Source organism: Oryza brachyantha, chromosome 2 (genome assembly GCF_000231095.2).
Source record: "Oryza brachyantha chromosome 2, ObraRS2, whole genome shotgun sequence".
Taxonomy (NCBI): Eukaryota; Viridiplantae; Streptophyta; class Magnoliopsida; order Poales; family Poaceae; genus Oryza; species Oryza brachyantha.
Genome location: NC_023164.2, coordinates 13,430,139 through 13,451,340, shown reverse-complemented (window position 1 = coordinate 13,451,340; position 21,202 = coordinate 13,430,139). Strand labels below are relative to the sequence as shown.

Here is a 21,202-nt window from a genome sequence, read left to right as displayed (position 1 = left end):
CAATAAATTGGTTATAAGATTTTTTATAGTCTTCTCTTCTCTTTATCATTAATGTAATACTCATACAGAAATTTTTGGTTCCTGTGTCTAAGCTGAATATAAACTTACAGTCCCCTACTATGTATCAGTATTTAGCCGATTTATAGCTAACTATTATACTTGCTCTAAGGGAAAATAATCCCCACGGAAGAGAATACGACGGGACTAGATAGTGGCAACTCAAATAGATTAATCATCTCGTTTTAAGGATAATTATTATGGGGAACACAACCACAGTCCACAGTCAATGACGACGAACTCAGGGAGCAAAGGGAATTAGTAATGAGGGAGGGGGTTAACGTGTGAGATTGATTCGCGAACGGATGCTACTTCATTCTGCTCACCTCGGTATGTAAAGACAGACTCAAAAGGAACCTCGGTATGTTATATGCATTAGGAGTTAGGTGAATGCAATAGGTATATGTTTCCTTTTCATTTAAAAGGCTAAAGAGGGCAGCACTTTGAATACACGACACTCATCAAGTTAGTGATATAAGGTCCCATCACTCAAAACAATTAAATTTACATGTGAGCTTATTCATAAGTACTTCTTTTATGTTGTTTGTGATTTTGAGAAAAAACTATTACCTAATAATTTGATTCTGAATCATGAAGAGAAGCAGAAAGTACATGGAGTGAAGATTGGAGAAGGACAAGACAGACACGAGTGTTTAAATCAAGGTGGAGGCCCTAAGTTTGGGTCCGACCCAAGAAGTAACAGTATGCGCTCAAAAGATCATTAGCTCAATATCAATATTTTTGTGCATCTGTGCTTCAAGCAAATGCCAAACAGAGAGGTCAAGTGTACATGGAAATTCTATACGATTTAAAGGACTCCAAAGAAGGGATTAGTGATAGCAGAATTCAGCTCGGCTCCCGCAGTGTTCAGGACGGCCTTGTCAACCTTGTCCCTTGCCAAGAACAGGAACTCGTTGCCCTCAAGTTTCTCAAAGCCACAGACCTGAAGAAACTCTATGCCTCCGTGCAGATTGCCAACCCTCTCCTGCATTGTACAACAACAGATTATCAAGCAGAGCTTGATCAAAAGGATAACGGCTGCAGAGCATTTTACCAAGTCCACAGGTTGTTATTTTCACCTGAAATGTAGCGTTGGTCAGCCTGATCTTCCTGAATTTCTCTTCATCGGGATTTTTAGCTACATTTCCAATGTAGGTAAGGAGTGTTTGAAAAGCCCTCTTCACTTTAGCATCATCATCCTGTTGCAAAAATGGCCCCATAATTCGGCTAAATTGAATATACAAATATGATATGACTATATCAACATAGACTCCAGTATCCAAAAATACAAATACACTCGGTTGAGGCATGTCAATAAACTTTGTTAATTTATTCCAAAACCAGACTATCAAACATAAGTTATGCACCTTAAGACTTTGAGTCCATGCAAGAAATATTATATTTCTCTTCGGCATGCAAATATGTTAGGAAAAATATGGTTCCACGAGTCCATATGAGCATAAAAAATAAAGCATGAGTTAAACATTGCAAATTATGCAACGCCTGGCCTGCAAAGTTATGCATAATACAAATATATAGCACATCGTTCGTAGCCATCTTTAACAAGCTACATCCAAAACTACAAGAGGAACAAAGGTAGCCATCTTTAACAAGCTACATCCAAAACTACAAGAGGAACAAAGGTAGCCATCTTTAACAAGCTACATCCAAAACTACAAGAGGAACAAAGCTTTTTAGTTTCAACAAACAATAGAATTCACAAGTCTTTATAGCTGCGTCTGTATTCAAATGTATGCAAGTTCATCTGTATTTGTGTATGCAAGTTAATGTATCAATCGATCTGCCTGACAAATATGAGTAACATAGAAGATTTCAATCAAAACTACACGTTACCTTGTTCTGCTGCTTAAGATTCCGTAAGCAATCCCTCATTCGCTCTGCCTTTGTGGCTGGCCTGACAGGTAATGCACTCTGGAAATCAATAAAACAGAGTAAGATGATAACAATGATTTCAAACCATTGTTTATTTATATGATCTGCAATTATATTCTCCGGCCTACTAAGTTCAGATCTAAAGGCCGGTGTGGGGCATAATTTCTGTATGTTTCCAGAGAAGTTCAGAATCAAATAAAAAATTTGCTCACGTTCATCTCAGTGATTTTGGTTTTCGGTTAGGCAATTCAGATGCTCAGACAGCACAGGTTGCTGTTTAAACTGGCAGTAGATGATCTAAATTACTAAAGTGGATCAACTGCTAATTATAAAAGAAAATTCATATTCACAAGAACAGTACCTTCTTCTCTTCAACTGGAGGTGGTGCACTTGGTTTAGCAGCAGCCGGATCTTCTGGGGGCAATCCAAGTTTCCTCCTCCTTTCAGCCTGAGAGTTATAAAGAAAGAATTGAGGTATAATTGACAGAGTTGGCACTTCGATGGCAACCATAAAGATATTACCAGGTTATGTCAAAGCAAATATGGAACACCAGAAAGTTCTTATATAAAACAATTGAAATAATTACTGGTGGAGTTGTGGCTCAATCAAACTGCCAAGGAGAGAGAGAATTCTAATGATGAGATGAAGACAAACCTTATCCTCTTCCAGTTTCTGACGGATTTTTTCTCTAGCTCTTTTCTCCTCTTCTTTCTCAAGTCTTCGCAGTTCTATCATGCTGCAGATGGTGATAAAAACAGTCAACGGATAGAGAACAAAATACTACTGGTACAAATTCAGAAAAATCAAAGTAAAACAAAGAACTGACCGTTTCCTTTCATTATCCTCCTCAATTCTCTTGGCTTCAAGAAGTTCTTTACCTATCCGAATCCTTTCCTAAAAATGCCTTAATGTAAGACAGAATACTGACAAAAAATAAAGACATATGTACACCATACATTCAAGGAACAATAATAAGATGATTTTTTTAATTCTAATATTGGAAAAAGAAGCCCCAAAAATTAGAATATTGCAAAGGTGTAACTGGAAAATGACAAGATCACATGTAGGCCTGCTCACGGGATGGGTGGAAATGGATATAGTGAATTAGATTGTTACTTGGATTGGTTTTGGGTGGTTCAGATAGCTATTCGATTGGATTGGATTCAATGAGAAAGCGGGCTCGATGGGAGCTGGAATGGGTTGAAATGGTATCCATAGGTTAGGTTTGGGTTCAATCCATGAACTGTACCAATTCCTTGATCCCCAATGCCCGTTGCATCATCCACCGCGTCGACGTCTACAGCTCCCACCACACTGACGACGTCTACCTCATGGACCTCGTCCGCAACGTCCTCCTCCAGATCCTCAAGAAGACGAGGGGTACTTACCGGTGGGGCATCATCAGTGGCAAGCAGCAGCAGGAGACAGCAATGCCGACATTTGGCCATAGTCCACGTTGGTCAGCAAGGCGCGCGGAGGAGGGGGGGGCGCTGCTAGTTCAGGAGGGATGCCGACGGCCGTTTTTTTATGGATGGCATTAGGATGCTGCAGGAGGCACGTGTTACCAGGATCATGGATGGCACCACCAGCATGATGATGCTGGAGGTGAAAAAGAAGATTACGGCAGGCGTGGCTGAGAAAGGGCGGCAAACAACCGCCGCCGTGGTAAATCAAGTAAATCAAAATGCTGAGGTGGAAGCTGGCCTATTCACATTACATGAAACATAAATGTGCCGTTTGGGGGGAATATGCAATGATTTTTCATGCTGTGGTATTAGTGCTCATCAGGATATACTATACTCTGTACTTCTTGTCTTGTAGTTCTGAGATAAATGCTACTAATGCTCATGAGTATTTTCAGATGAAAATATAGTATAATTTGCACTTCTTGTCCTGCAGCTTAAACCAAAATAGGGGATAGAAGGCTGAAGCCCCCATAAAGACATTAAAAAAGGCTGCTACCATCTACACCTTCAACAGTACATACTACAGCGATTTAATTAAGATTAGCTCAGTAGTTAAGACATAATTACATTTACAAGTAATCTTATGCAGATTTCTTCAAACAAATTGACAAATTTGAGATAGATTTCTTCAAACAAATTGACAAATTTGAGATGGGGTTTCATGAAACAAAACCAGAAAATTCCAGCAAATTAAACACAACCAACTGAACAAAAGAAACCAGATATATAAATGTGCTGCAGGTAATATTGCTATGATGCATCATACATTTCTAAATACAAATATAGGCATATTACATATAAATAAGATAAAAGAGGTTGAGATTACCTTCTCCCTTTCTCTTTCCATCCTCCTCTCTTCTTCTTCTTTCTTTTTACGTGCACGCTCCCTACAAATAGAGTGAATAAATTCAACAGCTTAGTAACAAAACGTTAAAATCAGAATTATCACCATATCTATGGTTGTTGCAGTATTAATATGACAAGGTAAGAGCATTTATTCAACAAAAAGGTTCCTTGTTTAGGACAGTATGATAGCAGCTATCATGTGCAAGGTAGATATCTAGCACATTGCATGGCATAAAAGTATAGAACTTCAGGAACTTAAATATGAGAACTTATTGTCTTCTTTATTGAATTTCAAGCCCCGAGAGGCCTGACACAAGATAAGGCTCCTTGCATCATGACTCTTAATCCCATAAAATAATCATTTTTAAAGAAAATTCCCGCACCAATGCACACGATTACAAAGCCCAACCACATATGACAAAGCATAAGTACTTCAATGTCAATTGAACTGATTTAGAACAAGGAAAAGTAGTGCTACAGACAAACATAAGTCTGCAATTATCTGAAGACATGTAAAAAATCATCAAAGGATAATGCAATAAGTTCATGAAAGCACCTCAACTCCTGAGCTTTAATCTTCATTTCCTCAGGAGACAAAGAGGGCTTATTAGCCTCAGTGTTTGTATTAGCCGGCACCTGAGAGATGAAAGAAGGTAAGTGACCCGCATATGTTATGTGCTGGAGAGCAAATAGTCTGGACTAAATTTTGGGGTATAACACAGAAGGCATTCGTCTATTACTGCAATTGGACACAATCATTTTGAACCTCTAAAGTGGGAGGTTAGATAACCTAGTGAAATGTGCAAGTTCGTCCTAGTTGTACTTTTACATGGGTTATGCACAGCGAAGGACCAAAATTGGACAACCTTTGCCAATTTTGAACTGTTTAATATTGTTGTCATCGTTATAGTACATATGTCAAGCTGCACACATAATAAATAAAGAAGGTAATAATTTTGGGTGTAGAGAGAAAATTTTCTGCAATACACCATACAGAGTATATGACTTCTGTGCAATTCCATGGGATAGAATGTAACATCAGAGAGGAGAGTATAAGACAGTGTAACACACTGTAGTAAGCTAAGGAACTACAAAAGTATGCTGAAAATAATACCAAAATCACCATTTAATATCAAAAACATATTATTTTTTCACTAAGGAACAAGTTAGCAAACCAGCATGTCAAAATATATAAAGGTATAATAACTTAACCAGCAACCAAAAGAATTTCATCATACCATAAGTGGTTCGTCAATATCTGGATCATCTTGGTGCTCGGAAAGCCAGTTAATGGCACCTTCAATAGTGCTATTACCTGGAGGAAAAATATATGGGTGCAAATGAAGCTATGAAATAATCATGGTTTGCTTTATGAACGCATTGTGTTTACTTAGCTAACAGATGAAAAAAAAAATCATAATGTAAGTGTGACTGCAAAACACTGCTTATGCTGGTCCACTGAGACAGTTTTCCCAAAAACACATAAAATAGTTTAGCTCAATGCATATATCATCCTTTTTTTCCCTGTCATATTCAACATGTCACTCCGCAGGCACTAGAATGCAGAATGTATGTCTAATTTTACATCCATAATGTATCTTGTCGCTTGCACAAGAACTAAAGTTATTTGATCTGAAAAATTCAATTCACTTAGCATTTACTTTCCAACCAAAGCCACTGCTATGTTCATCATATGCTGGAATGCTGGGTACTGTGATGAGGTTCTAAGCTATCGCAGTACGATGCCTCAAATAGCTCAATCACACGATTAAATATATATACACTTGAACAGTTACTGCTTCTCTACTTCATTTGTAGTCTACTAGTAGTAATTTGCTAAATAAACCCCAATCCAAGTTGGAGTAAGAACTTGTCAGCATGGTACAAATGTTGAAATAAGACATATCTGGCTAGACATACCAGAGAAATGAAGTGCCCTAGTGGCGCGCGCCGTCGTGAACCCCATCGCCTCGAGGTCCGCCAGCATCTCCTTGTTAACCTCCGGCGCCACCATCTCTGCCAGAAGACAAAGCAACTCAATAGTACTCTTTACCACACGAAGGGCGTCGCAGATCAAAAACCCCCTCTCGATCATCTCAGAACCCCACCCTGCGGCTCGGCGCTGGACGAGGCATCGACATCCATGGCCTCAGCGGCATGCTTCTGCGGCGCCTCGAGATCAATGGGCTTGGCCGCCTCCATGGTCTTGTCAGTGAACTCCGTGTGGCCGGTGCGCTTGGTGTGCAGATCCACCTCCTGCGGCACGCGAAGATCAGAACCCAGATGAGACCGAGACCAAAATCGGATCGCGAACCGAACTGAACCCCCACCGAATCCGGCGGAATTCGATCGGAGCAAGCGACAACCCATGGGAGAAGAGAAGGAAGAGGGGGCGGGATCTCACAGTCTGGGAGCGGCAGGGCTTGCCGCAGTCGGCGCAGACGAGGTTGAGGACGGCCTCGGTGGACTCGGAGAAGTTGGCGTGGGAGGTGGCCTCGGCGTGCGCCTGCGCCTCCTCCACGCTCCGCAACAGCGCGCCGCAGTCGCCGCACCGCAGCGACAGCCCCGCCATTGCTGCCTGCTGCTGCGGCGGCGGCGGCGGCGGAGAAGCGAGAGGGGGTGCTTTGCTTCGCGGCTACGGCGACGGCGGCGACAGACGAGACGAAGACGGCCCAGGTGAGTGGTAATCAGCGGGACTACTATTATTTTTTCCACATAGAGAAACTAACCTGATTTGTTCCGGAATATTTTTCTCGTTCGGCTAAGAGCATCCAGCGGCGCATCTTCGTCCATATCTTCATTTGATTATCATCTAAAATACTTTCATCATTCATCTACCCTATAGTACACCAAGATGTTTTACTCATTTACTCATTAAACAGATCCAACAGCTGATATCATCTGCTTTAGATCAAACGGTCCACGTTTTTTTTCTATTTTTACCCTCGTCTGTTTCCCCTAAGCCCTCACATATCCAGCCTAAATCACGGGTAGAAATGACGCGCTGAAACCAGCGCCGACGCTTCCGCTGCTCTCCCCATCGCCGCCGTCGCGCACCCCTGTCCTCGCCGTTGCTGCGTCATCCCCGCCGCCACCGTCTCTGCGCCGTCGCCGGTGCCTCGCCGTTGCCCGCGGTTGCCTCGCCATCTCCCCCGCCACCGGTGCCTCGCCGTCGCCTCGCCGTCACCCCTGCAGCCGCCGGCCGCGCCATCCCCCGCCGTCGTCGCCTCACCGTGCCTTCACCTCGCCGTCGGCCTCGCCATCACTACATCGTCTCGCCGTCCTCCTCCTCCTCCCAATAAAATTGCTTGCTTGCATATCTGCACCACCCCTCGTCGCTAGGACGGGAGCGCCCGCGTTCGACCGCCGTCGCGCGCCTACGCCCATCACTGCGCCATCCCTGCCACAGTCGCCTCGCCATCCCCGGCGTCGTGCCATCGCCGCTGCCGGCCTCGCCATCCCCTGCACAATGTCAATGTCAGTTAATTAAATACATTTTTATGGAAATAACTTAGAAATTACTACTTAAAAGCTATCTTGGTATCATCTTAAACTCTTTTAAAGGACGTGTGGTATTTCCATGTACACATCACTCCAATTTATTAACTGATACTGATTTTATATACATTTGTAAGGTTTCAATATGCTCACTTTTCCTGTATAATAGGATAAGTAGTCATATCTTGCCTTGCTAATTTGTGATGTGTTCAGGTTTCCAGAACGTTAGGCAATGTTTATCTGAACCATCATAATCTGGACTTGCCATTGTTCATCGTGATCTTCCACATGAGTGATCTGAGCACCCCGGTTAATTCCACCTTTGATATAAAATTCTTTTGGTAAATATGACTATGATTGATAAAATTGTGAAATGTTCAAAACATAAACTTTATTTTAATTAATTGATTTTTATTATTAAATATCACCATTCATTAGCACATCTATGTTTGATATATAACTTGAATCAAATTAAAGTGCAATTAAACATATTTTAGAAATAGTAATTTAACTAACTTGAAATTAAATGATGCATATAAATATTATGATATCGTAGCGTTAGCACGGGTATATTGCTAGTATCTCTTTGTACTCTAACAGATCATCTATATATGATATCTATTTGGAGGATTGGAGAGAGAACATATAAATATAGAGTTTTTTTTCTAATATAGATGATATCCAAAAATAGATGATGAGATAGATGTTCTACTGAAGCTCAATTTTTACTCTTCATCCTCTATTTTAGAAATAGAGGATGGGATGGATGAGCTGTTGGAGATGCTCTAAGGGGAGTTTGGGATAAGTACTAAAGTTTAGTAGAAGTTTAGTAGTTTAGTATCTTGTTCCATCGAATATTTGACAATTCTTATAAATAGTAAACGAAGACTATTAATAAAACACATTTATAATCTTAGACTAATTCACGAGACGAATCTATTTAGTCTAATTAATCTATGATTAGTATATGCGATGCTACAGTAATTAGTTTTATAATTAGTCTATGTTTAATATTTATAATAAATATCCAATCATCCGATGTGGTATGATCATATGAGGCTAAAATTTTGGGGCTATTTCGTTTCTGCCCCTGTTTCATGTTCCAATACTGATTTTGCCTCTTTTTTTAGGTTTTCGTTTTTGCCCTTATTTTTTTAATTGAACGAACCAGTCGCCCCTCCTTTAAATGGAAGGACTAACAGTGTTGAATGATATGTTAAAGGACTATTTTACTCATGCACGAGAATATCATTTTGATCTTTTTTTAGTCATTTGTGTTGTTACCCTCCGTTCTAAATCATACAAATATAAAAAAGTTATATATTATTAATTCAAATGACATGTTTAAAAACTTGTAAATTTTTAAAAATATTTGACAGTTTCAAAACTATGTCAATTTTTTTAAAAAATTATAAGTTCCATAGAAATATTCAAAAGCAATATATTATTAATTCAAATGACATGTTTAAAAACTTATAATTTTTTAAACAGGGGTAATTTTGTCATTAATCATTTGGGGAATTAAATATTTTATTTTTTAAACTAAATATATTGGTCAACTAACGGTCAACATAACTTCCATCCAAAATATGCACAAACAGTTCATTCGGTTCAAAAAAAAAAGAGAGACAAAAATAAAAACCCTAAAATGGAGGGGTAAAATCAATATTAGACTTAAAAATCAAGGCAGAAACAAAATTATCCCAGAAATTTTTGTATGATACGATAGTGTATCTGCTGGAACTATATTTCCTCCCTCACGTACTTCAGGATGAGTGATGATATAGACTATTGGCTGCTCTTATAAGTTAAAATTTGAATTTTTTGCTTTAATTTAGAGTTGATTTTAGGATTTTTCACCGACGTTTATTTTTTACTCATGCCTTTTAGATTGATAAGAATATATATATTAAAGATTTATTTACTAATTATTTTTTGTTTATAAATATACCGTGTGGCTTAGCCCATGAGCCTGACTGGTTGTTTGGTTAACGGCTGAGATCAATGAAGAAACCTTTTTATTTTGTGAAAATTGTTTTGGGAGAAGGCTAGAGTTGAGTGAGTTCGGTTCTGGCTCCGAAATTAAGTCACAGTAATCCATCCATCATGGGTAATATTTTTCCTCGTCCAAAATTATTTACATGTTTTTAAGATATAATTTTTTTATCCCAAAATAGGATCTTGTTTTCTTAACTTGCTTGTTTCTCCATCCTAAAATAAAACTATTTTTGCCTCAACTTGTTTTCAAAATATGTTTATCTTTAAACAACCATTACATTGGAGTATCGTTTTTTTCTTTTGTATTGATATGTGTGTGATGAGTGGAAAATAAAATTATTTTAGAACAGAGGGGCTATAGAGATAGACAAACAAAATGTTGGCTAGAAAGGTTATCACCCCATGTTCACGTCGCTTATCCCACAACTTATAAATGCTGCAAAATATTAAATTGGGATAATTACAAATTTACCATTGATTTAAATCGTTATTACAAAATTGCCACCAGAACTGTCCTTGCAACATAAAAAACCAGTGGAAAATTTGCAAAAATCCCTATTAAATTTTAATACTTAATTATGTTGACTAATAGGTCACCTTGGCACCACATGCATCCATCTTCTCGAAAAACAACCCTCAATCACTCACTAATCTAGATTCACGACCTCGGTCTTGATTCTCTCCTTAATCTCTCTAAGAAGTGTTTAGATCAGTGGGGAAGCTTAAAGGGGTGCTAGGCTAGCCCTAGGAACCTACTAGTTTAAATAGGGAGCCTCACCCACGGCTAGAATCCCGAGATTTAATTTATAGTGTTGTTAACACGTTATGTAGCTATTGGGAAAAGTGTCAGGATGCTAGATCGTCCGGCCAACACTTAGGATATTTCTGTGAGCAGGGATCCGACCGTCTGGCTCTAACCGGGCTGTCTGGTCATGCTTATATGGATTTTTCTAATCCTAAGCTTCTAAACAACTTGGCTCACTCATGATGCATGTTACGACTTATGTGACCCCTCTTAATAGTACAGAGATCCTACGACTCAAAAACGAAAATAAAAACGTTTTCAACCGCTTCGTCTCCTTAGAATTTCGCCTTTGGATCACATTTGCTTTAATCAATTTCGCGCAATTTTTAAATAAACCGATTTCTCTTTTTCTCTGCATTCACATGTCATTATATTTGTAATTATAGTTGGCTTGTCTTGTTCCTTCCGAGGTCTTATATTTGTAATTAAAGTTGTCTCTTTTTCGCATAGAACTAGAAAGATAAGTATGGATAGTATATGAGTTTTTTTTTTTTTTAAGTAACGGAGTAGGATTGTGAGAAGTAAGTGTGCTCAATGACTGAGTAGGTAAAATTATACCTGAATTGGATTACCTACGTTTCCTTATCTAAATATAATTTTCTTCATCTATCGTATATAATTAGATATGGGGTACTCCTGCTAAGTTAAGGGTATGTATATGGGGTTATCCTATATCCATAATACTGATATTGATCCACCACCAGTACTCCTACAAAAGAGGTTACTGATGGCCGGGAATCTTTCACTCCATTTACTCTCATAGTAACTTTTGCAAACTGCCCTTTAGCTTATTAATATTAAAAGACAATTATAGATAAATGAATACTTCCTCCATTTCATAAGTCCATTGCCTAATTTCATATTGATGCTAATGAATCTAGATATATATATAAATTATATACATTCATCCGTATAAAATTGTTTCCACCGTGACTGCACGTCTAAACACACCAATGACTTCATTAGGCAAACAATAATGACTGCCTGTCGTATTTACATAGTTGTGAAGCAAGAAAAATTAGCTGAGTCTACTGAGTGAAGAACCATTAGCTAACCAAGATCAAATTTTAAATAAAATGACTAATGACAAATTGACAACTGGTGGAGCTAAGACGAATATTTACAGAAAAACGTTTTTATCACAGGAATATTACAAACCACAGGATACAGCTCAACCAAAAACCACCAATACAACAACTGAAGAATGGGATTATTACATAGTGGAATATTCTAGCAAAATCTTGTCGGAGTACCAAACTGCTGCTTTATGAAGTTGACAATACAGTCCGTGAAATGAAGAACACAATGGATTATGAAGATTACAGATCGACGGTCCAAAATTCGACAGAAATTCTCCCCAAATTTCTTCGAATGAAGATTTGTTCTGTGTGTGGCTATCACCTGGCAATTGAGCGCAAGCTTGCTGTCTGGAAGAAGCACTCCCCACCTTCAGGAAAAATAGCGCTTGAGGTAACCTAGTGATCCAGTCATGGGAAAAAATAAATGGCATTGCTGGACTAAAATTGTACTTCCTCCGTTCGTTTTATAATGGAAGATGTTTGACTTTTTTACTTACCATTTGTCTTATTCAAAAATTTATGAAAATATCATTTATTTTGTTTGTGACTTACTTTATTATCAAAAGAACTTTAAACACGATTTGTCATTTTATATATTTGTACTAAATTTTTAAATAAGATGAATGGTCAAACGTTGCAACAAAAAAAGTCAAACATATTACATTATGAAATGGAGGTAGTAACTATTAAATCTGTGAATTATCTTCATGGACAATTCACATTTAAACAAATAATTTTAACAATGTGCATCTTCAACTTAGGTGAAACTATCTTGTCTAGCTAAGCTAATTTGGAAAGCTAGCATTACTCCCATTGTTTTTAAAGCATGTACTGCTCTGATAACGAATCACTATATCTTTAACTTTTAATTTTCGTTTCTTAAAATTTTTATTAGGATATTTTAAGAGAAAAATTGTTATGATTATGTATTTATCTTAACAATTGCATGCAGAGTGGTTGTTTGAAATTTATCATAGAAGCAAAATAATGAGATAGTTATCTTTGATATTAAAATTCTAGTCCATATGTAGCTTTGCCAGAACTGAGAATGTAAAGTACATACCTAGCAATTTAGGCTGACATATTAATAGCAATCCCAAAGCTAAGCTGTAAATATGAGAAAACTAGAAAGTTTGAGCAAACTTCACGCATTGCTCATAGATGCTCTGCTGTACCAAATCTCATTCCATTCCATGTCATGTATCATATCTCAGCGAATTTCAACATCACGGATATGTGCAATCTTGACCCAATCGGGGCCTACATCTTTTTGGTATCTCTTCTTGAACTCGGAGCTGCAACCGTAGATGTGCAGGATGGTAAGAGATGTTGGCATATCTGGAAGTGTCTGAATATTGACTGCATTTTGTATATGCATGGACTGCAGGGAGGTCAAGTTTGTTATTTGTTGCGGTAAACATTTCAGATGAGAAGCATTAGTCACAACTAGTTCATCAAGGGTATGACGGCTACGCAGCAGATATTCCTCAGGTAAGAGTGTTAGCTCAGGTCCACCAGAAATTTGAAACTTCTTGATGGTAGTGATGCTTCTCAATGGCTCTCTGAGTAAGATTGATGGGTGGTCAATATCAAGCTCACTGAGATCCAAAGGAAGGGCAGATGAACCAGCATCATCTGTTGACTGAACAGATGAATCTTCAACAAGCTTGTCACAGCCAGCAATTGTCAATGACAGGAGCGATGCAAGACCTTGGATCCCATTAAGTGAAACTAGCTCTTTACAGTCCCAAATTGTTAGGTTTTCAAGATTTATCAATCTTGCAAAGACTGCTACTTCTGGAAGCTCTGCAGTTGAGCAAGCACTTAGCATCATATCAGTTAGCTCTGTTAATCTTTCAAACGCTTCTGGAGGGAGCTTTGGCACTGCAAAGCCATCTAGAAACAACCGTTTCAGAGATCTGATACCTTTCAGTGACTTAAGTAACGCAACTTCAGCACCAGCACACGATCCTAAAGTGATATTTCTCATCGTATGAGGCAACATAGTCTCTTTTGCGATCAAATTTGGGCACTTCACAATTTCAAGGGCTTTCAGGGAGGAAAGTGAACGAAATGAATCTTCTGGTAGACATGAAAAGCTTGCACATTGTTGGACAGACAGTTCCTCGAGAGCATAAAGAGAGCACCCATGCCAGAAAGTTGTTATGTATGGGCAGTTGGAAATCATTAGCTTAAACAGAGCGAGGTCCAACACTGACGATGAACTCGCATCACTGCTAACGAAAAATGTCGGCATAGCTTGCAGACCAGCATGATGAATTTCAATGTGTCGAATGCTAATAGGTAAGCTCGGTAGTCCTCTCAGCTCCGGACAGTCACGCACTACTAGTGTGTCAAGCTGAGGAAACAAGTTTTTACCCTCCAATCCAACCCATTCTGTGCAAACTGGCATGCCCTCAATCTCTAGTACCTTAAGGGATTGTAATCCAGAAGGATTCTCACCATTTCCATAGAATGATGAGTCCACACACTCTACCAATTTCATGTCAATTATGTATAGGTACTGAAGAGAAGGCAAATGACCAAGAGATGGAAGGAACTTCATTCTTTGACAACCACATAGATGGATGTATGACAGGTTAATCAGTATGGGATCTTGCAGCCAACATGAAGGTCGAGAACCAGGATATCCTTCAAGTCTCAGTTTAGAGGCATTCTCATGTGGTTGGAGCATATCAAGTAGTATCTCAGCTTTGCTGGGATCACATAAATCAGATGACCCTGGAGACCAAATTAACGCAAGTGCACATAGACTCTCTCTCTCGTCCAACTTGATTTCAGCAGCTTCTTCTGCACTGCATACCTTGTCAAGACCTGAAACATACAGATGGCGAATATCTCTCAGATTCTTCAGCTCACCAATAGTGTAACCAACCTTTTGTTGGATGTTGAAACCATATAGCTCGTGAAGAGAAGTCAGCTTTCCAACAGAAGGAATCATGGGCATTATTCCATGAGAAAGATGCAAATGGCGCAGATTAACTAGGTTGCACACTCTTTCCATTTCTCCTTTCATAGGGACTGCGAGTTTAGGATCTTCAAACTTCATTATCTGCAAGTGATATAGCTTGTATACAGATTGTGGCAACCAACAGAAATGTGTCATGTTTCTTTGACCCCATGTGAGAGACAAATAGCGAAGGTGCAACAGATTACCCACTGAATCAGGCAGTTTACAGGGAGAATTTGTGGTTAGGGATAACACCCTCAATCCTTTTGCAACGGCTATCACTTTTTTGAGCATGTGTTCTTGTTCTGCCTGATCTTGCTCTTGAAAATGCATGACAAGCGTGCGTAATTTCTTTGACTGAGATATCTGTTCAATTACAGTGGGGTTTATCACCTCAAGGCATAAATGGCGAACAGTATTAGGAATCCTTTCAGAACTTATACCAACTCTGGCACATTCGTTCACTAAAACTGACCGTGCCAATTCATGCAAAAGATCATGCATGACAAATCGTTCCTCGTAATATTCATCAAACAAATTGCATTTTATAGCACGATTGGTATGAGGCCTTGATTTGATGTCAAAAAACGACTTTCTGGTTAATGCATCTAAATATTCCATTCCAATATCCTCTGGGGTCATACCATCTACCAATCGTGGGATTAGTCCTGAGCCCATCCATAAGTACACTAATTCCTTCTTTGTGAATTCATAGTCTTCATGAAATAAGCTACAATACCTGAAACATGACTGCAAATGGGTTGGTAAATGCTGATAACTCAACCTTAACACTGTCATAATCCCTTCCTTGCCCTGTTGTATATTATGAACACCTGATACCAATATTCTGTTCCAAGTGCCACTGTCCCTTTTGTTGTTCAACAATCCGCCGAGAACCTTTGCTGCCAATGGAGAACCGCCGAGCTTTCTTACCATTTTCTTGCTGATGTGTTGCAAGTTTTTGTAATCATCAGGATTAACTCCAAAAAATGCATGCCTCTCTAATAGAAGAAGAAGTTCAGTTTCTTTTAACCCACTCAATGTTAAACACTGGCACTGTTCCTGCATCACTCTTGCAGCATGATCAGCTACTGATTGCATTCGAGTTGTCAGCAAGATCTTGCTTCCTGTCTTCCCATATCTTAATGGACTTGCTAAAGTCTCCCAATCATGCATACTCTCATCATCCCACACATCATCCAGTACCAAGAGAAAAGTTTTGGAACTCAATTTCTCCTGAAGAGCATTGAGGAGAGCATTCAGGCCAATCATGCCTATTTCTGTCCGAGGCACATCTTGAAGGATCTTTCTCGTTAGTGTTTCAACATTGAAATTCTGAGAAACACAAACCCATATGATCAAATCAAAATAATCTTTTACCTTTTTATCATTGCATATAACTTGAGCTAGTGTTGTCTTCCCCATGCCCCCTAAACCAACTATAGAAAATATAGGGATATTGCAAACAACCTGTTCATGTGCACGGTTTTCATGCTTGGTCAGCCACTGTACTATAATCTTCTTCTCTTCATGTCTTCCAAGTACTAGGCTTTGGGGCAACGAGCTTGTCTCGCGCAAGTTCTTGAATTCCACACCTTACTTATGGCCAACCTTATTGCAACTAAACTGATTGAGAACTTGGAAAAATCGCTCAACACCAGAGGCAACATCAGCCAAAGCCTTCACAGCATCTCTCAACCTCTTCAGTGACCCAGTATTGAATGAGTGGTTAAAATGCTGAACAATCTTGCCTCTATACTGATGCAGAGTGCCACCTACCTTGTTATCTTGCATTTTTGCCTCCTTCTGAAGCTTGTAGTACTCCAGCTCATCAAGCGCGTCCTCAGCCTCCTCAACTGCATCTCTGAGCTGCCACATCCATGCATCCAGTGCCTCACTTTGGCCTCTGATTTCCTCTGTATCCACAGCATCAAACACCACCTCGATCTGAGGGAGCAGTGTCTCCAGCCTTGCTTGGGTAGTCTTGAGCCCTCCAGCTCCCTTGCTATCCTTCAAGTAGTCACAGGCCTTATTCACAACATAGCCGATGACTGATGTTGCAATAGCTTTTCCTGCAAAAGCCGCAGCAGCAGCAGCAGCCATGCTCAAGCCCTTCAGAGATCAAACAAAGAAGGCTTGGGCAGAAAGGTTGGAAGGCATTTCCTGCAGAAAAAGGAGAAATTTACCCATACAGATGGATGCATATGGATCCTGGTAGAGGTCAACGATGCTAACACATTTTAAACCAAGTGGTGCCCCATTATTTAGAGAAATGGAAGAGACCTTGACTTGGCTAACTACCAACTACCAATTATGGATGTATGTGTGTATGACTAAGGGGGTGTTTGGAACAAGGGACTAAACTTTAGCCCCTAGTCCCATCAAATATTTAGACATTAATTATAAATAGTAAATATAGACTATTAATAAAACTCATCCATAATCTTAGACTAATATCTTAGACTAATTCGTGAGACGAATCTATTGAGCCTATTAATCCATAATTAATCTATGTGATGCTACAGTAAACATGCTTTGATTATAGATTAATTAGGCTTAAAAATTATCATGCAAATTAGCTCTCATTTCTATAATTAGTTTTATAATTAGTCTACATTTAATATTTATAATAAGTGTTCAAACATCCCGTGCGATATGGGACTAAAAAGTTTAGCCCTATCTAAACACCCCCTAAATCAACAAGAAACACTTTGTATTTGAAGCACTACCAGACTACAGTATACACCATACAATCTTGTGCAAACGATAAAAACCTGTCTAGCTGGGTCGTGTAGAATCTGTCGCTGCTTGACCCCAGAGAACTTGTATTGTGGTTTGGTCAAGATTGCAGTACGATCACAAGTCTTTAGCCCCATCGCTATTCCTAGCGGAATTTAACTATTTGCCACTTTTATACTTGTCAACTTTTCAAATGCCCCTATTAGTTTTGGCGTTACAAATTTGTCATCGGAGAGAGTTATTTTCTTAACTATCTGCCACTTTTGCCTACGTGGCGTGCCATGTGGATTGTCACCGTGAAAAGTGAGACCTTGAGCCGTGGGTCCTAGCTTAGCACGCGCTTCTTGCGCTCGCCGTCGCCGGCGACGCTGCTGTCGCCGTGCAGCCAGACGTACAGGCTGTCGTTCTCCATGTACTCGTAGACGAGCATGCTACCTCCCCCGCCAGCGCCGCCGTCGTGGCTGACGACGAAGCCGAGCAGCTTGACGAGGTGGCGGTGGCGAACGCGACCGAGGAGCTTGACGAGGTGACCGTGCCCGACCCGCCGGAGCCGATGGCGAACTGGTCACTCAGGTTCGCCGTTGCCTCCATGATCGCCTCCCACCGGAACTCCCGCCGCGCCAACCCCTTCACCATGAGCTGCCGCTCGTTCGTGTTGTTGCCGCCCAGGCTCGACGAGAATGCCATGCAGTTCACCTCCCCCACACCGCCGCCCGCACCGCCGCCGCACCGCGATCAGCACGAGCACGATCACCAGCAGCACGACGGATAGCGTTGAAATCCTAGGGAGATAGCCTAGAGGGGGGTGAATAGGCAACCTGAAAATTCTTTCGAATTGCAGCGGTTAGTAGGGCTGGACCGTCCGGGCTCAAGGGCCGGACCGTCCGGTCGAGGCCTTCGGGTTGAGCCAAGGCCTCCGGCCGAACTGTCCGGGTATGAACAACGGACTGTTCGGTCAGTGAAAGTGAGGACTTTTTAGTCCTCCTTTCTTGGTGTGGTTCCTACGAGCGTGTAGTGTGTGTATGTTGAAAATGAACTCAGAAATAACACAGAAACAACGAAAAGCGAAGGAAGACACAAATATGAACCTGAGTGATTTTTATCGGAAGTTCGGATCCGTCGATCCTACTCTCCGTTGAGGCGCTCCACTGAGCGGGATCTCTCTCGATCATTTTCCTCTCTTGGCTTCTTCACACAAGATCGACACGGGTCTCCGAATTCACTCCTAGGCACTAGCAAGTCCTTGATCGACCACCAATGTCAAGATCAACCTCTTGCCTAGTCCTTAGATGCAATTCGCTCTACCCTGCAACCTTCTAAGAGAAAGCTCAAGAATTCACTAAAGAACTTGCCTTTTTCCTTACGGAGGTTAGGCGCCAACCTTCACAAACTTGATCCCGGACAATCCACAAAGCTTGGAGGCTCGCGGACGACGCCTATCCGTCTAGGAGCTCAAGCTCCAAGAGTAATAGGCCTCCACGTCTCCACATGCATCCATTTGGTGGCTCAAGACCAAGTGATCACTCTCTTTAGGGCTCAAGAACTCTCAATGTCACACACTAATCCCTCTTAACACAACATAGGCTAGATTCTCTCTTTAATCACTCTAGGAGGTGTTGGCATTGGTGGGGGAGGGTTAGAGAGGGCTAGAACCAGCCTAGGAACCCTATGATTTGAGCTGGGAGCTTCTCCAATGGCTAGAATCCCGAGGTGGATTATATAGGGCTGTCAAATGTCAGCTAGCCGTTGGATAAAGTTATATGGGCCGGATTGTCTGGGCCCAGGGGCCGGACCGTCTAGTCCACACTTAGGTTCTGGAAGCTGCCTAGGATCGGACCGTCCGGTCCTAACCGGACTGTTCGATCCAGGCTCTCTGGAATTTTTCTCTCCTAGCCTCTAACATTCACTAAATCACTCATGGATGCATGTATTGACTAGATGACCCCTCTTAATAATACGGATTATCCTATGACTCAAAGCTAAAACGAAAAACGCATTTCTAAGTCTTCAAATCCGTTCGCTTTTTATCTTGCGGGTCACATCTAGTCTAATCTTAAACCTTTCGCATTAGAGCGCAAGTTTAGCTTCGCTATACTTCTCTGCAATCATAAACGGTTAGCACACGCATGCTTTGACTAGAGTTATCATTAATCATCCAAAACCCACTTTAGGAGCTAGATGCACTTTCGAGCGTCACCGCCGCGGACACCAGCTCGATCCGTCTCCATTCATGTGGGGCGAGCTCGACCTCGTGAGGGGCTCGTCGGTCGCCGCCCGTCGTTTCCCCCGTCCGAGCTTGAGGTGCACCGTTGTTGTTGCGTCGAGAGAAGGAACAGGGCCAGCCACAGGCTGCCACTGCTTCCCTGCCATTCCAGAGCCACCCCCTGCTCTAATCCCTCTCTTGTTTGCCTCCGCCAAGCTAGCCTCAATCTCACCGTTGCTGTTGCGTGGAGAGAAGGAACAGGAGAGAACAAGAAGATGAAGGCAAGGATAGAGGAGGGCCACGTATGTAAAAGTGATAAATAATTAAGAAAACAACTCTGCAAATTTATAAGATTAAAATTAACCATGGCATTTGGAGTGGTATTTGGAGAGTTGACAAATATAAAAGTAGCAAATAGTTAAATTCCCCTTATTCCTATTGCAGAAATAAGGAGTTAACCGTACCAGGGAATGAGTTAGGGTTAGTGGAAATTGGAGAATGGATTCGTGGAGAGGTGCTGGGCGCTGGCGGCGCATACTGCATGTGGCTGTGGCCGAGGCCAACTTCCGCCCGCCGGGACGCCACCGCAGCCCGCGCGCCGCGCACGTCTCTCCTCCGTCTCCGGCCGCCTCTCCGGACTCCAGCTCTCACTGTCGCGGCATCGCCTCGCCGACTCAATGCCTCCGCCATCTCGTGTTGCCTTGCCTTCTCCCGACGGTCGACACGCCATACTCCCGTGCCGGAGTCGCCGTGCCTGCGTGCGTGCGGCCCGCACCCCCGCCGCCCTCACCCTGCGAGCTGCGGGCTGCGCAACTGGCGGCTGCCAGCTGCAGGCCTGTCGCCTCCGGCTCTCCGCGCTCTCCCGTATTATTTTTATTTGGATGATTATCTAAAATAATTTCATCCTTTATATCTCTACGTACTCCACTGGATCATCCATATATACCATTCTCTATATCTTTTAGAGGATATAGAGATCATCTAAATACGAAGATTCTCTCTCCTAATACTAAAAATAGATGATAGGATAGTCGTTCTGTTGAAGCTCAATTTATAGTCTTCATCCTTTATTTTTCAATTTATAGTCTTCATCCTTTATTTTTAGGATAGAGAATAGAGGATGGGATAGATGAGTTGTTGAGATACTCTAAGGGCGTGATTAAATTCAGGAAAAGGAAATTTATGGCCCGGGTCGGAGTGTGTTTTCGGATACGAATAAAAACTAAATTTCATAGTTTGCGTGAGAAAACACGGCACAAATTTTTTAAGTCTAATTTACCCATATTTGCATATAAGGTTACTGTAGCACTTATACTAATCATGGACTAATTAGGCTTAAAAATTTGTCTCACGATTTCTCCCAAACTGTGTAATTAGTTTTTTGCATCTATATTTAATACTATCCAAAGATTTGACGATTTGACGTGATGTTTTTAAGAAAAGAATTTTGGGAACTATACGGGCCCTAAGTAAACATTTCAATTCCCCGTTCATTTCCTCAATATTTCATTGCTATGTTACTGCTCAAATGTTTTTTTGAATGACTCGAACTGAATGCCTAATTGTAAACACGTTATTGTAGGATTTGTATTGGGCTATTTGTGTTGGAAAACATGAAGTGAAAAGGAGACATTGCATCACTCTTT

General features: G+C 40.9%; 1 protein-coding gene and 1 pseudogene across 1 annotated transcript; both read right to left on the bottom strand.

The window, feature by feature from the left end:
* Positions 1 to 762: 762 nt before the first annotated feature.
* On the bottom strand, positions 763 to 6,938 carry LOC102717685 (eukaryotic translation initiation factor 3 subunit A). The gene is made up of 12 exons (XM_006648591.3): positions 6,668 to 6,938; positions 6,372 to 6,519; positions 6,184 to 6,279; positions 5,502 to 5,578; positions 4,820 to 4,899; positions 4,244 to 4,304; positions 2,778 to 2,845; positions 2,606 to 2,687; positions 2,312 to 2,398; positions 1,912 to 1,989; positions 1,137 to 1,256; positions 763 to 1,042 (listed from the first exon to the last, which is right to left on the bottom strand). The coding sequence occupies exons 1-12, from the start codon at positions 6,833 to 6,835 to the stop codon at positions 866 to 868; spliced, it is 1,242 nt and encodes a 413-aa protein (XP_006648654.3). The 5' UTR covers positions 6,836 to 6,938; the 3' UTR covers positions 763 to 865.
* A 4,537-nt stretch (positions 6,939 to 11,475) lies between these two features.
* Positions 11,476 to 20,415, bottom strand: LOC102712330 (annotated as a pseudogene).
* Positions 20,416 to 21,202: the final 787 nt, after the last annotated feature.

What these genes read in the sequence shown, in the direction of transcription:
- LOC102717685 (XM_006648591.3), bottom strand. Translation starts at nt 6,835, where the DNA reads ATGGCGGGGCTGTCGCTGCGGTGCGGCGACTGCGGCGCGCTGTTGCGG. An exon ending in TAGGGCACTTCATTTCTCTG is followed by an intron (nt 5,579 to 6,183) that starts GTATGTCTAGCC and finishes TTTTTCCTCCAG; the next exon opens with GTAATAGCACTATTGAAGGT. An exon ending in ATCTTAAGCAGCAGAACAAG is followed by an intron (nt 1,257 to 1,911) that starts GTAACGTGTAGT and finishes TTTTTGCAACAG; the next exon opens with GATGATGATGCTAAAGTGAA.